Source organism: Platichthys flesus, chromosome 15 (assembly GCF_949316205.1).
Source record: "Platichthys flesus chromosome 15, fPlaFle2.1, whole genome shotgun sequence".
Classification (NCBI taxonomy): domain Eukaryota; kingdom Metazoa; phylum Chordata; class Actinopteri; order Pleuronectiformes; family Pleuronectidae; genus Platichthys; species Platichthys flesus.
In genome coordinates, this window is record NC_084959.1 from 12,412,001 (window position 1) to 12,426,534 (window position 14,534).

Sequence of the window (14,534 nt, forward strand, 5' to 3'; positions counted from 1 at the left end):
AATTACATAACAGTAAATGAATCAGTGGATTTCGCTTTGTAAAGTAGAAGGGTAGCAGTTTTGATGAGTCCTCTCATGATCCTACAGCCAGTAACGTGATGTGTTAATGACCATATGAGCTTTTGTGAAATAAAATTTTGTTTAATGGGCACTCGAATATCAAATGAATCCTTTAATCAAGGTAGTGCTCGTAACATTATAAATTGTCATTAATTTCACTCTTCAGGGCCTGATGTGCCATATTGTTTTTCCATTCTGTTGGAATAAACACTTCGGCAGTTGAATTCAATTACATCCTAACTAGTCATGTGCAACTTGTTTCTATTTGTTTCTATTTTAATGTCCTGCTTTATGTTCACAGGAACTGACGAATGATGGCAAATAACTCATTTTAAAATAGTTTTAACCAAAAAAGAAATCAAATTTTGTGCAACTATTTTAAGCTTTTTACCCATTCCATGCATAAATACATAACTATTTATTTGATTGTCTGCCTGACCTTTAATTAGTAATATAAAGCTTGTTTCTAGTAATATGAGTGTTGTTTTCTGGCATTTAAGGACATTGTGAGTGTTTTTAAATTAGTCATCAGTCAAGAAAAGGCAACTCTTGATCGCTGTAAAGCATTGGACGAACAAGTGCGGCCTCTTGTGATGCCTCTAGAAACAAAGCATGGCACAAAGCTGCTGCCTCATCCACATGTATTTCTTGGCCCAAATAAGTCTGAGTAAGTGGGTCAGCAACCTTTGAACAAATCCGGCTGTTTATTCAGGCTGTGTTAAGACAGGAGCAGGAGATTTGGTCTATTGTTCACTAATGTGGTATTTTAACATTGTAACAGGAGCAGCAAGAACAAATGTATATATCAATAAGACTAATTAAAATACCAAGCCGACATATTGATAGTGTAATTTTAAAAAAAATCAATTCTAATCAATGATTTCTAAATTTGATTCTCATCATTAACAATTCAATTGTCACTTGTCTCAATGTTCATATAAGATCCACCGTTGTGCTTACATTAATGATATGAATAAATTAATTCTTGCTCAATCTGACAAATCTATTTGAACTAGTCAAAATTAAATAATATATACATAAATAAGAATGTAATTTCACATATATAAAACTGTAACAAGGAGAAATTACACAGGATTATCTGCAATTGCTTTTGTAACTAGTCATGATTGCATTTTAGATAGTAATGGTCAAGAGGTTATCATAGATATCTGCAATGATGAAATGAATATGCTACTCAGGATTACATCCCCAAATAATATGCAAATTAGGGCACATTTTCAAAATCAGGTCACATATCCAAAATGTTTTATTGTCATGTCAAAATAAAAGACTCAGATTCAGACTCGGTTTCCAGTTTGACTGTTTAATGGTCTCTTAACTAAAATCCGTGTCCTTTCTTAGACATCATGCTCCACGAGCTTCATTTCCTTGTGGTCTTCGTCATGCGCCTCAGTGGGAAGTGGGTCATATGTGCGACGGTACAAACACCGAGTGACCAGAGTGATTATGAACATCTCCATGATCATGATCTGCTGACTCAGCACTGCAGGGCAGAGGGAAGGGGAGAGAGAGGAAGAGATCAAATAAATAAATATTTATTTTCTTTTCACTTCACCCGCCAGCAGCGGATGCAGAGAGACATTCACAGATTGTTTTATTCTTACTCGATCCCCAAGCCGTAGAAGAGAAGGGAGGGGAACACGGGATGGTTCCATTCAAGGCCAGGATGTTAATGATTGACGTCTGCAGCTGACTCAACACAAGTATTAGCTGAGAAGCAAAACAATTCCTGATCAGTTAGATACAGTAGACATGCAGATAAAGTTACACCGTGTAGTCACCCTGCTTATCAGTTATTTCCTGTTGGATTTCATATTCTGCCACCAGACAAAGAAATCACACTTTGGTGGATATTTGCAGTGATTGTGTTCTAGTTTGAAACACCTTTCCCATAGTCCCTGTCACTCTTTCTCTTTTACTTTGTACAGAAATGTTAAAAGGGAAGAAAGTTTTAGTTGTGGAAGAGGATATCCTGTAATCTAGTTTCATATGTCCCTCCACAAAGGAGGATGTGTTTTCAAACCCTGTCCATTTGTTTGTTGGGTTAGGGTTAGGGTTATGTAACATTATGTTTTCATGTAACATTGTGTAGCGTAAGAAAATAATTCACTTTCTTTAACATTGCAGGACAGGGTGTTTTTCAAACTTTTCATAATTTTCCGATAATTTGTGGATCTTGATGAACACAATCAGGCAGATTTAGGGAACTGATATCTATGTTTTTGTGAAATTTAGTGCAGCTTGATTGGAGGTACATGCTCTACTAAGTTCCATTGGCTGTTGTTGGTTCTTTTATTTTGTTCCATGAAATTTTGTCAAAGGATGGGACATGGGCCAAGAAATGTTTTGGCACAAATCTGAAATAAAGTTCCCGAGACATTTAGTTAGGCAATTTGGTGCAGAAAAAAAAATGCCGATCTAGCGGATTTAGATGTGGTTTCATAAGAGGACTGTTGGGCCTTAGTAAAGTTTAATCTGTAGTATAAAGAGGTTTTAGAATAAATGCTGGATAAATACAATTGCTTGACTCACTTGGTACATGGCATACTTGGGTATGATTTTGATCTTGCGTAGATTACTGTTAGTGTTCATGAAGATGATGCCAACAGGCCAGAGGGACGTTATTGTGAGAACGCCAATGAACGGGTTGATCCAGATAGCTGTGCCTGTGATCTCCAGCTGAAAAAGAAGCAAAGAAATACTTACATTTTATGCTATGCTTGTTTATTTTTTATTCTGTGTGTGTGTGTGTAGCCAGATTACACTTACATCAGAGAGGTCAAAGTTGCCGTTTGTCCACAGTATTATGGAGAGGACAGAGAGCACTGTCTTTAGGATTGCATACTGAAGAGCAGCCACCTTCAGCAGGAATAACATTCGCCTGAATGATCCCAACCAAAGAAAGATCGCCTTTTAGATGTGAATATAACCCTAAGACAATGTCTAGTCAATATAGGAAGAAGGATATAGATAAGAGAGTGGGATTTAGTTGCCAAATCAATTTCAATTCAGGAACACAGACTTAGATTTTCACTGATCTGGCTCCAATAACTAGAGAGTATCTGTATAAATACCGTGACATGGGTACACGTGGTAAACAGAGACAGCAGCAGCAGCAGGGTCCCACGCTGATCTTGAAGGTTTCACCAGAAAACCTCTTCAGAAAAAGATCAGTGCCGCCGTACTCCTCGATCATCAGCACCAGGACTTTGTACACGACCACTGCAAAATAACTAGAGAGAGGAAGAGAGGTCTGTGGTGGCGTATTTGTGCTTCCCTGAAAAAGGAAAGCGTCCGATTCCATATGTCATTAATTCATTTATTATCACATCGACTCATGACATGAGAGGAAAAATTCAAGATGTCAACGGATTTTCGATCCAGCTCCTGAACATATTGGATCCATGCAGTTTACACGAGTCACAGTCAGGGAACATAAAATGTAACATTGTATACAGAGGAGATTTCCTGTCATTTAGTAAAGTTGAGCACATGTTGGGTGGAGATGATCTTTGATCTTTGCATGTAATGAGTCATCGGGTGGTTAAACTGTGCAAACACCTTACTTATAGTAGTATTACTGTGTCTCCAGGGTCAGAAGGATGGGAACCTTGAAGTCTTTGGCCAAAACGATAGTTAACCATGTTTTAGTTTTACAAGATAATACAGTTCATTACATTATCGTTTATTACCTCCAGCAAGGAGGTTATGTTTTCGCCCCTGACTGTTTGTTGGTTGGATTGTTTATTAGCAGGAATACGCAAACACTACAGGACAGATTAAGGAAAGAAAGCATTCAATCTTGGTGTGGATCCAAAAGTTTAATACAGATCTGACTAATCTAAATGTAGTTTAATATGGCGACATTGGCGGAACAAGGCACTTTATTGATTGCCATTCTAGTCTTAAAGTCTTAAGATAAAAAAAAAACAAATATCATATTTCAACTTTTTAGAAATTTTAATGAAAAAAACCCTTAAACGTATTTTGCCATGTCTACCAATTTAGTCCGTGTAGAGAAAACATACCAGTTTGACGTCATGTCTGTGAACATGACTGCCCTGGGGATCCACATCCCGAAACACGCCATGGTAGCAATGACCTAAAAAAACAAATCTTTAAGTTTACTGTTGATATAGTATTTTGAGATTTCATATTGTGAAGCCTTCCCACCCACTCACTGGTGCTGCACCATTTATCCAGATGATGGTTGTCTTCTTGGGGTAGGGCAGTTCTTTATAAATATAGATGCACTGCTCAAGGTACAGCAGCAGGGAGATGCAGGACATGAGGGTGAGGATGCCGTACAGACAAAATCCAAATTTATCGAGCTCTGAGGACAAATAAAAAAGAAAGCAGAGTTTTCCTCCGAGCTGAAAAGGTACATTGTTGTGATAACAGTCAACAACTTTATAACATTGATTGAGTACTGATGAACACTGATATTTTCTTAACAAGAGGCTGATAAATGCTAAAAGCAGAAACTAATATCACACGGTACGTTAAAGACTTCCAGACACAGAGATAAACAGAGTGAGCTGCCCTGAGCACCGTAGTACGGGGCTGATAAGGAAAACTACAAGCTGCCCCTCGGTGACATCATTCCAGAGCACATTGTATGTTTCCATGTTTGCAGATGACACTGTCACAACTGGGCATCAACACTCTCCACGACTTCCTGTCTTTTGACAGAAAATAAATAGATGAGGATGTAACTGCAATTCTAATTGAACCTGGAAATCTTGTTAAATAATCAATTTTGTATTATTTCAAATGGGATTTATTTATTCTCTATCTTGTTTCACATACATTTTTGCATTAAAGCATTTCACAAAGCATCATGTCATTTCTCAGTTTTAAAGCACTTTGGGAGGAATTTCTTGAATGGAAGCTGCTGCACAAATAATTAGTAATTTAACAAAATTATTATTATCAGCATTAAGGTAACGTTATCAGGGAGCTGAATGTAGAGATGTGGGTCACTTACGGTTTATCACGTCAATCGCCTGCGGAGGCTCTTGTAAACATGCTGGGTCAATGGTGCGGTTGAGAGCTTCCTCCATGGTTTGCAGGTACGAATTCTCCAAAAGACTAAAGTTTAAAACAAAGGGTCTAGAAAAATCTAATCAACCACTTACTACAAAAAAAGTAGTGGGTTGTAGTAGTTAAAACAAAACAAGGTAAACGGGTTTCCTCTTTACATTGCTGTGTCCAGCAGAGATTTGCGGCAGACAGCGAGTGTACTTTAGCCCTTAAGTAACTTTTAAGGAATGGAGTAAGAAGGACAGGTTCAGAGCTTAAACGTTTATGAGAACTCCTCCATATATATTTAACTGTCTCTCATTCATTCACAGGCGACAGTCACAGCTATTAAAATCACTCCGAGGTCAATGAAACTCAGTGTGTGCGTCAACATACGTGAACTTTGACAAGGCGTATTAAATTCCTTCCACTAAAAATGAAAGCTTATAAAGATAAAAAATGATAAGTGCCTTGAGTACATATAAAGTACTTCTGTTTAATTAGATGAAATAATTTTGTTTTTGTTGGTTAATATTTTGTCGTTTTGTGTCCCACAGTTCAAAGGCTCAGGATATTACTAATGACTGAGGCAAAATTAATTATTAAAAACAGTTTGCTGCGCCAGCACTCTTATGCAAGCTAAGGAAAGAGAAAGGAAACCTGTTTATTTCAGTAGAAAATAACCATTGGATTATTGGAAATAATCCAATGATATAGCAACATGTCAGCAAGTTTGACAAAGAGGCAAAAGAAAAAGACATTATAGCAGACTGGCTGTGTTTATTATTGTCAGCTCAAATGTTTTGACCTAAATTTTACATCAAAAGTACAGAGAGCCAAATGGCAAAACATTTAAATAGTTCATGAGAGCCGATCATGACTATTATCAAAATGAATGTCACATTATTATTTATTTACAGGTTAAAGTCAGATTTTTGCTCCTGATTAAAGGCTGTGGTTCTTTAACTCTGAAGATGATCGATTATGTGTTGTAACTTCTTACTGTGCCACAATGCGTAGGTATTATATCGATATATATTGAGCCCCTTATTATATTGCTACTGGTTAAAATTATGTTGCATAGATTATTGATATTGTTTCTCCCAGTCCTAACATGTAAAGCCTTAATGGATTTACTTTTCCCGATGCAAAGCATGAGTGTTGACCCTCATTCAGCTTTTATCTGTTTCCGGTCCTGAAGAGGTGAACGACACTGTGGTCACTCACCTCTGTGTGGTTCCCACCTCATTGTGTTAGTCAGCTTGTTTCATGACAAACACTCGTTCGAGCTTATCAGCAAGGTTCAACCTTTAATGAGCTTGAGAAAGTGAAGAGTTGCCTTGAGTCAGTTAATTCTTGTGAAATAAATGTGCTTATAAATCTGTACATGATCATCACTCCACATCTAAGGACTATAAATCCATGATGGATTTAATATTTAACTTTACTTGGATCTGAGAACTGATCCACACGTTCCTCACTTGGCATCTCTTAAATTCTTTCACAATGGAACACACACCACTTTATTTAGAGTTTCTGTGAAAATCCCAGTCACTGTTCTTTGATAAGACAAAGTCTACAGTCATGCTAGTGGCTCTTTGTCACTGTACTTATGGACACAATGGTGTCTATGTAAATTGTGCAAAAATGCTAATGCTGGCAAGCAAGCTCATGGTAATGAAAAGTTTTTGTAGGGGTTTAGCGCATCATAAACCCAAGTACTGGACAAATAATGGAAATTCACAATTTACCCTGAAGGAAACATAGATGTTGTTGACAAATTTCAGGCATCCACCCAATAGTTAATGAGGAAAATTGACTTCCGGCTGATAAAACCATAGTCAAAACACAAGGATTGGAATTTTCTGGCATTGCTCAGGCAAAAACAATTTGCATCAAAAACAAATGTCTTGACTAGAAAATGGACAAGCCTATAGTTTAAGCTGATATGACAAACATCTGCAAAGTCTCATTACATTTGTTTCAACTGAACATTTGTATCGGATTTGAAGCAATGTCCTCAAGGCGTTCTCAATATATTGTGCTCACCACAATGGGACAGACAGACAACCCGAAGAACCAAACTTTTTAGTTTCTTAAATTTATTAATACAGAAGAATTCAAATCACCCTGCATGAATAATGGTCTTAGTATAGATGCCTCTGGGTGTGTTTATCCAAGTTGATCAGTGAAATTAGTCATTAAACTGCCATGAGTACATTCACATGGGCGATCACTCACTCAGGAATATAACAACACATGGTACTCTCTACTGAAACTCTTAATCCCAATCCATGCTGAGCATCATTTCTACTAAAAGCAACATAATGTCATGACGGAGCTGCCAGGAGAGGACAGAGAGGAGCATTTATGTCCTCAGCCTTAAATTAAGTCCACGTAATCAATCCTAGTTTGTGCTCATGGACGCAGGGGAGCAAACTCCTCTGACCGTTCTGACATTACCTTTAAACATGGGCTCATTTTGTGCTCTTTGCCTTCAAATAAATCTTATTCTCAAACTGGAACAGTAGACTCAACTCATTATCCTTGGCATTGACACACAAGAATGATTCATTTTACACAAACACAAAACAAAGGATCGATCATGAGTTTTTTTTAAGGAAATAAATACATATAAATAAAATCAATACACATGATAAGACAATAATTTATAAAAGCTTGATAACAAATAAATAACAAGTATTTATGGTACAATGAAAAATGGCAATACAATTGATAATTATAGTATTATTATTATAGGGCAACATTAAAGAGTAGTTGATCTATTGGTTGTGCAAATATTTGGAATCAGAAACAGCTTAAACTGCAGCTTAACTGGATTTTGGTCCTCGTACTTGAAGTTTCTACACCTGCACATTTATCATATAAAACTTGAAATGCAAAAATAATACAAAAGTGTAAACAGAAAGACATTTAAAATGTTTTGATCATTTCAATTGTGAACTAAATTAGACCCTATGATAATTGACGACTGGTCTTAATTGCACTGTGCTTGGAGTTAAAAACTGATGAGACATTATATCATACACTTTATCAACAGTATTAAATTTCTCACCATTCTGAGTGAGTTATACAAATCTCGCTTTAGCTGGTGCCACTACTCCCCATCGAACATCACCAGATTCAAGGCTTAGTCGTGATTAATACTGACAAAAGGATAAGTCATGTTGGAATATGTACTGTGAGTAATCCATGGCGATAAATGCCAACATTCTGTACAGTGGCTCAGGGAACAAAAAACTCTGGTCAGGTCCCAGAGTTTCTCAGATGCAATAATAAAAACTGTTTATCTTTGGCTCAAAACAAAGACCAAACCTCTGTATCACCTCATGGTGGCGTCCACGTGGTCCCTGAATTGTCTCAGCTGACATGAAGACAATATTGTTTGAAGCACAGTGGATGTGTGATGATCCATGAGAACATGCGGCTTGAGGCTGCACAGACTCCAAATGAGGGTGGAGGACGGATCCTAATGAGGTGCTGATGCCCCCGATTTAAGGCATCACAGTTGATGAGCGCTCTGAAGAGGTGTGACCTGCAGCGACAGCCAGCAATGTACAAATAAACACGGTCACCTGGGTTTTACCTGACAAACCAGGGAAACTACGGTATTTATATCATGTGTACGTACCTGCTATGGCTCAATCTCCACTGTCACTGAGTCTTTGAGGGCTCCGTCTGAAGCGAAACAATGACAGGAGAGGTTTAATTTTGAGCAGATAATTTAACACCAAAAATACTTGACATACAAGTTTTAATGACAAAAAACTGAAAATGTCAGAAGTCAGTCAGCAACACACCAACGGTCTCTTTGCTGTCGTCCACCGTGTGCTGTATATTGTTACTATGCACACGATCAGCAGTCTCCATCCTATCAGCAGGGCTGTAATTCAAATCACATTATAGATTAATACAAATAAACCCGGATGGAAGCAGATTAAACAAAAAAATTTAAACAGGAAAAAAAACACTAGCCTTTTTCCATTTTGCTGGAGGACACCTTTCGCTTGTTCAGGATCTATCTGAACCAACCTGGTAACAAAGGATTGTCCATCTCCCAGACTGGTAAAAGACAAGTAAGACAAAGTGAACACATTGGAACTGGATTGGTTTAAATACACCTTATTTTCTGCACTCCATTAAAGTAGCTTCAGCGCTGAGGATGACATGTATAAAGTTGCTTTCATTCACGCACCGAAGTTGAATTTTGATAAAATGTCAGAGAGAGCCCATGTGACGATACAGCAGGAAAATTCATAGCAAACAAGGCAACCACCAGTCGCCTGAATGATCCAGAATAGGGACATGTTCCGCGTTCATGTCTGATTACAGCTCCTCAGCCTTAAGCACAGTGCGGACTTACATTAGTGCTGCCTATCAGTTTGCATCATTGTGGTGTCTAACGTGACTGGAGCTACATCAGGCCAAAGCACACTCACCTTGAGAAAATGGGACAAATCCAGTACTTTGCTTGGTCTCCAAACACCTCAGCTACATTTCTGCTATGCCCGAGTGAAAACCCATTTTTATCCGGACCATTTGCAAAGAAAGGAGCCCTGAAAGCCTCTGAAAATATATTTTTCAAAACACAGTCAGCGGTGACCACCAAAGCACAGAAGCAGCAGTTAAATGATATATTCATGTATAGTTACCTATAGTGGTCCGGTTCTTTCCCACGAGCCACAGATGGTAGCTGAGAAGTGACGAGATGCTGATAAAGAACACGGCCGCCACGACGAACAGAAACAAGATATGGAATTTGGCACCCGTGTCAGGTAGCTTATTCTTTGCAGAGGAAAAAAAAACAGAACAAAAGTTTTAGTCTTGTAACTTCTGCATGATTGTGAATTTTTGTTGTTCCCATTTTCACAGCTGACTGCAGGAACTGACCAATCATGTAGAACTATCTGTTACTGTGTTTAACTACTTTTCTGACTGTATTTTTTTCTTGCAGTTACACAATAAACTCCTTCACTGTTGACCACATGACAAGAGTCATTGTCTCATGCAAAGCAGTACGCTAAAGAGAGTGCACAGAAAAGCGATCACATGACGACAGTGACACTTAAATTCAATTTAATAATTTATATATTACATTTTATGGCCCAAAATGTAATTGTTTCCAGGCTCAAAAGAATCTGATGCTGGTGTTTTTCGAACCCCAAACTGCTGAATGTTGATGATTTTGTACTTACAGTCCAGAATTTGAGGAAATACTTGACGACTGTCGCACATATTACGACACAGTAGAGCGAGGCGAAGGCCAAGAACAAGACAAAGAACTTGTAATTTGAGAATCCCACACAGTTATTCACCCTGAAAGAAAAACACGATGGAAACGTAAAACAAACTGAATCTCTCAATATTTTCTCAGTTTTACTATAAAACAAACACTGAAGTTCAGATAAATATTCTTTAGCACAACAGAGCAAGTAATGGAAAATACTTCATGGTGAAAATTAGAAAACCTACCAGGGGCAGTGATGGTCCATTTTCAACACACACCTTGAGGAATTAAAAGAAGGAAAAAACCAACATTGAATCAGTCAAATCAAGTAAATGTCTAAATGTTCATAATTATGATTTACAGAGTTCATCTTTTAAAAATAAATCTCAACTCATCTATGCTGATTTTCTATTTAAAATGTATTTAAAACCACTATTTGCAGCGTAAATTAAAATTATTTAAGAAGAAATTCTCCATCTTCTCAACAGCAACACATCTGCTTTCACTCCTCTGTCTTCTCTTAATTTTCTGTTACCAGAGAATGCAGGTCGTAGTAGTAGCGTCAGAAGAAAGTGTAAACACTGGCAAAACCCTCTTTGTATTAAGTTGTGACTGAAAAAGCTCAAGGTTCTTATCAATTGAAGCTTCCCCTCCAGAAATAATCACATTTGGTTGTTTGGGAAAGTATAAAGAAGAGGGAAAGAGGAAAGTATAAAGAAGCACATACCCCGCTCAGCTCATTTGAGAAAAACTTATCCTGAAAAATGCATTTAAAAGCCGTTATAGAGAGTAAACTGTGAAAACACTCACATTTCACAGGTGGAGCAATGATGGCAGCGGTCAGGTTTGATTACCTGGCAGATGTCACAGTATCGGACGGCTATTTAGAGAAAAAGAAAACTGAATTATGAAAGGGCCTCTGTGTAACTGAAAACCTCGTACTTCTGTCATGGTGAGGACACCCATTGTCATAATGCATTCCCAGGGCCTAACCTTTACCCTCACAACTAAATGCCTAATAATAATAACCTCAAACAGCCCTTCAAAAGTGGGTCAGAAAGTTAATGACCAAAATGTCCTCACTCGGTGAGTCATTGGCTCATGGTCCTCACATAGATATCTGTACAAGTTGGAAGACAAGGCCCTTAATGTGATGTAATGGATTAAGGTCCCCACAATGAGAGAAAAACTAGGATCACACACACACACAGCTCTAATATCAAAGTGTTTGTGAGGCAGGCGATATTTAAGCAAAATAAAAATTTGAGCTGCTTTCTTTAAATGGAACCCTTAGGAGACTTTAGATGAAACATTTTCTGTGTGAATCAAATATGAGGACTTTATTTCGGGTGTCGCTTTAAATCGTCCCTGGTGACATCATGGATGTGGATGAGGAGACAGTTGAGGTCTGCAGAGACACGGAGTTGCACCTGAGACAAATGAATCCTCCTGGTACCCACGGTTCCATAGACACAGACGAGGTCGATGCAGCTCACATCAGCAGAGGAACAACACCTCAGAGAATCACGTTGTTTTCGACACATACACAGTGTTGCAACACAAACCAAAGCGGAAGAGACACTGTGACACGCATTTACACAAGTTCGATTGCGCTGCTGATGTCACAGATATCAGCTCAACAATGAGGACAGTGTCTCTTCGTTATTTCCACTTTGCTTGGGGCAAAATTAGAGGTCATTAAAAGAGTGAAGAGAACACAGGCCGAGTTTTTGCCGCCTCACCTCCCCCCGCCGTGCGCGTGTACACAGGTAAACCCCTCGCCACTTTCTTCAGGACCTCTTGCTGCTTCTCGGCTTGCTCCTCCCTCTCGTACATTTCCTTCTCTGCTCTGGGGAGGCCAAACTGCCAGGAAGAGAAAAGAAGGCCGGAGAGTCAGAGAAAGCACTTTCACACATACAGGAATATATCAGAGGGGGACGTTTGACTCCCGCTCACTTGAAATCTTTGCAAGTGACGAGGAAAATATAACGTTCACATATGGAGGCTTGACATTGTACAGTTTAACCATCAACTTTATTATAAATATCTATAAAGAAAAAGGGCTCATATCAGGTGATGTCAGGCTAAACACATAGTTAACCGTTACTTAAAGAGCTGCAAAGAGTATTTAAAAATTCCCACATTCTGAACATGAAGACATGCATATTGAAAAAGGTTATTTTTTATTATTTTGGCTTACTGCTTTTGAGGGGCTGGCTGGTTGGGACCAGATCGTTTTCCAGTAGGACCATATGAACATGGTGAGGAAAATGTGAAAGAAGACCAAATAGCTGACTGTTGAGAGGGAAAGAAAAGGTTTGATTTGTAGCAGTTATTTCTCCTATGATAAGTAATTACAGCATTAACTGTGAATTAGTATGTAATGTGAATTGATACAATGAACCATGTGCTGCTGTGTCACTTACTTCGTTCTGCATTGTTTGGGATTGTATCTACACAAGGCACAGAAACATACAATCTATTAGTGAGCAGGATCGAATGCTCTAAGAATGCATGACTACACATCCCCCCCACCACCACACCACACACACTTTCTCTTTCTCACAACATGTGGCAGCAGCCTGGCACGGCCAGCAGTGACCCACCCATAACAGAGAGCTTTGTTAAAGCAGCAGGGATGTCCCTGTCCTGACCACAGAAGCTTGGAAACACACATATCTTCAGCACGACTATCTACACACTGGTAATTGTACAGTTTCCACCTCCCTGTAAAAAGAAACCACTGTGAGTGCGTGGATAACGATGCATGATCAATATCTATCTGCTGAATAATACATACAGCACTCTGAGCTTCTGATGTTCCGACTTAGTTCAAATAAATGTGCATGTACACTTTGATCACATTTGATAATAAGACAAAAGTAGGAACTCTCATCCGTCCACTGCTGATTGATTATTGTATTTTGAGAAGAATAATAAATGATTTGATTGAAAAATAGTGATAATTAGTTCTTCCTATGAATCAATCATTTGCCTTTTTGAATTTTAAGAAGCTGAAATAAAGCCTGACATATTTAACCACTTTGACAGACACAAAAGCTTCTGCTTTATTACAAGTTTTAACTTGACGCTTACTTTGTATTAGTATCAGCTATGACTTAAATAATGCATGTGACTTCAAAGGTCTTAACCCTCGTCCTCCTTCTCCAGCCCGCAGTAAATCTTCAGTGAATAAGTCAGATAATTAAATCATAACTGCAACCCTACGATTTAACCCTAGGATTTTACAGCTTGAAGCAACTTTTTGTTCCCTACTGCACAGTTTGAACTAATTACAGTCACTGCCAGTTGTTAAATGTCAACTTGTGCATAGAAAATACATAAAGTAAATACATTCAATGTGTCAGAATTCCAGCTGCAGATCAAAGACACATCAAAGGACAACAACTTTGGATACAAATCTTAAACAAAATCTTTATCAAGTGTGCAAACAAGAGAAATAAGTGGTCTCTGGGTTTGGTCAGCTAATTATGACACGAGGGTTGTGATGCATAGCTTCAATAAAATCACTCACTGTAAATCTTAACATCAAAAACATATAAGGAAGTGTTTCTTTTCAAATCGGTTCCACATTCGTCCCAGCTCTAATGTCACCTGGTTCTTTCCAACTAGTTATTATATTTAAAAAGGCTTCCCAGATTCTGTAAATCTAATAGAAATCAAAGTTTGTCAGGATAAAGTGATACTTGTGCAGCTGAGGTGAAAGCACGGACGCATGTGAAGTGTCAAACTGTGATAAACTGAGGTTTCAAAGCCCGAGTTAAGCCTCGCTCGCCGGTCAAACTTGACAAAGCCGCCCTGAAGCTGTCAACACGAGGTAAACACGGAGGAAAGTGACGCTACTCACACACACACAGCTCCACCACGTAGGCGTAGTAGGACCAGCCGATGACCAGGTTAACAAACAGGACAGGTAGCCAGTTCAGAGCCCGTCTGCAGCACCTCAGCGCATGAGAGGGCGCCATCTTTAATCCGAGTGCAGGAGGACACAAACTGAGCGCGACGTCACAGCAACGGGTTTAAAGGACGGAGTCACGGAAACTACAACACCCAGAAGCCTCTGGTCAGGCGCAACGTCAAAAAGTACATTTACTAAGGAACTGTATTTAAATATAGATCAGAGTGTTATTTATATTCAGGGTATTTAATTATGTAATATTAT

At 38.5% G+C, this 14,534-nt stretch overlaps 2 protein-coding genes across 2 annotated transcripts; both read right to left on the bottom strand.

Moving 5' to 3' along the window:
- Positions 1 to 1,310: 1,310 nt before the first annotated feature.
- On the bottom strand, positions 1,311 to 5,523 carry LOC133969362 (organic solute transporter subunit alpha-like). The gene is made up of 8 exons (XM_062405783.1): positions 5,069 to 5,523; positions 4,263 to 4,414; positions 4,110 to 4,183; positions 3,156 to 3,314; positions 2,851 to 2,962; positions 2,614 to 2,760; positions 1,686 to 1,791; positions 1,311 to 1,564 (listed from the first exon to the last, which is right to left on the bottom strand). Exons 1-8 carry the CDS (start codon positions 5,142 to 5,144, stop codon positions 1,419 to 1,421), a joined length of 972 nt encoding a protein of 323 aa, XP_062261767.1. The 5' UTR covers positions 5,145 to 5,523; the 3' UTR covers positions 1,311 to 1,418.
- Positions 5,524 to 7,185: 1,662 nt separating this feature from the next.
- Positions 7,186 to 14,348, bottom strand: zdhhc20a (zinc finger DHHC-type palmitoyltransferase 20a). Its single transcript, XM_062405782.1, has 13 exons — positions 14,220 to 14,348; positions 12,778 to 12,804; positions 12,552 to 12,646; positions 12,094 to 12,214; positions 11,162 to 11,231; positions 10,597 to 10,629; positions 10,320 to 10,440; positions 9,777 to 9,909; positions 9,564 to 9,690; positions 9,100 to 9,186; positions 8,925 to 9,007; positions 8,756 to 8,802; positions 7,186 to 8,659 (listed from the first exon to the last, which is right to left on the bottom strand). The coding sequence occupies exons 1-12, from the start codon at positions 14,335 to 14,337 to the stop codon at positions 8,759 to 8,761; spliced, it is 1,059 nt and encodes a 352-aa protein (XP_062261766.1). The 5' UTR covers positions 14,338 to 14,348; the 3' UTR covers positions 7,186 to 8,659; positions 8,756 to 8,758.
- Positions 14,349 to 14,534: the final 186 nt, after the last annotated feature.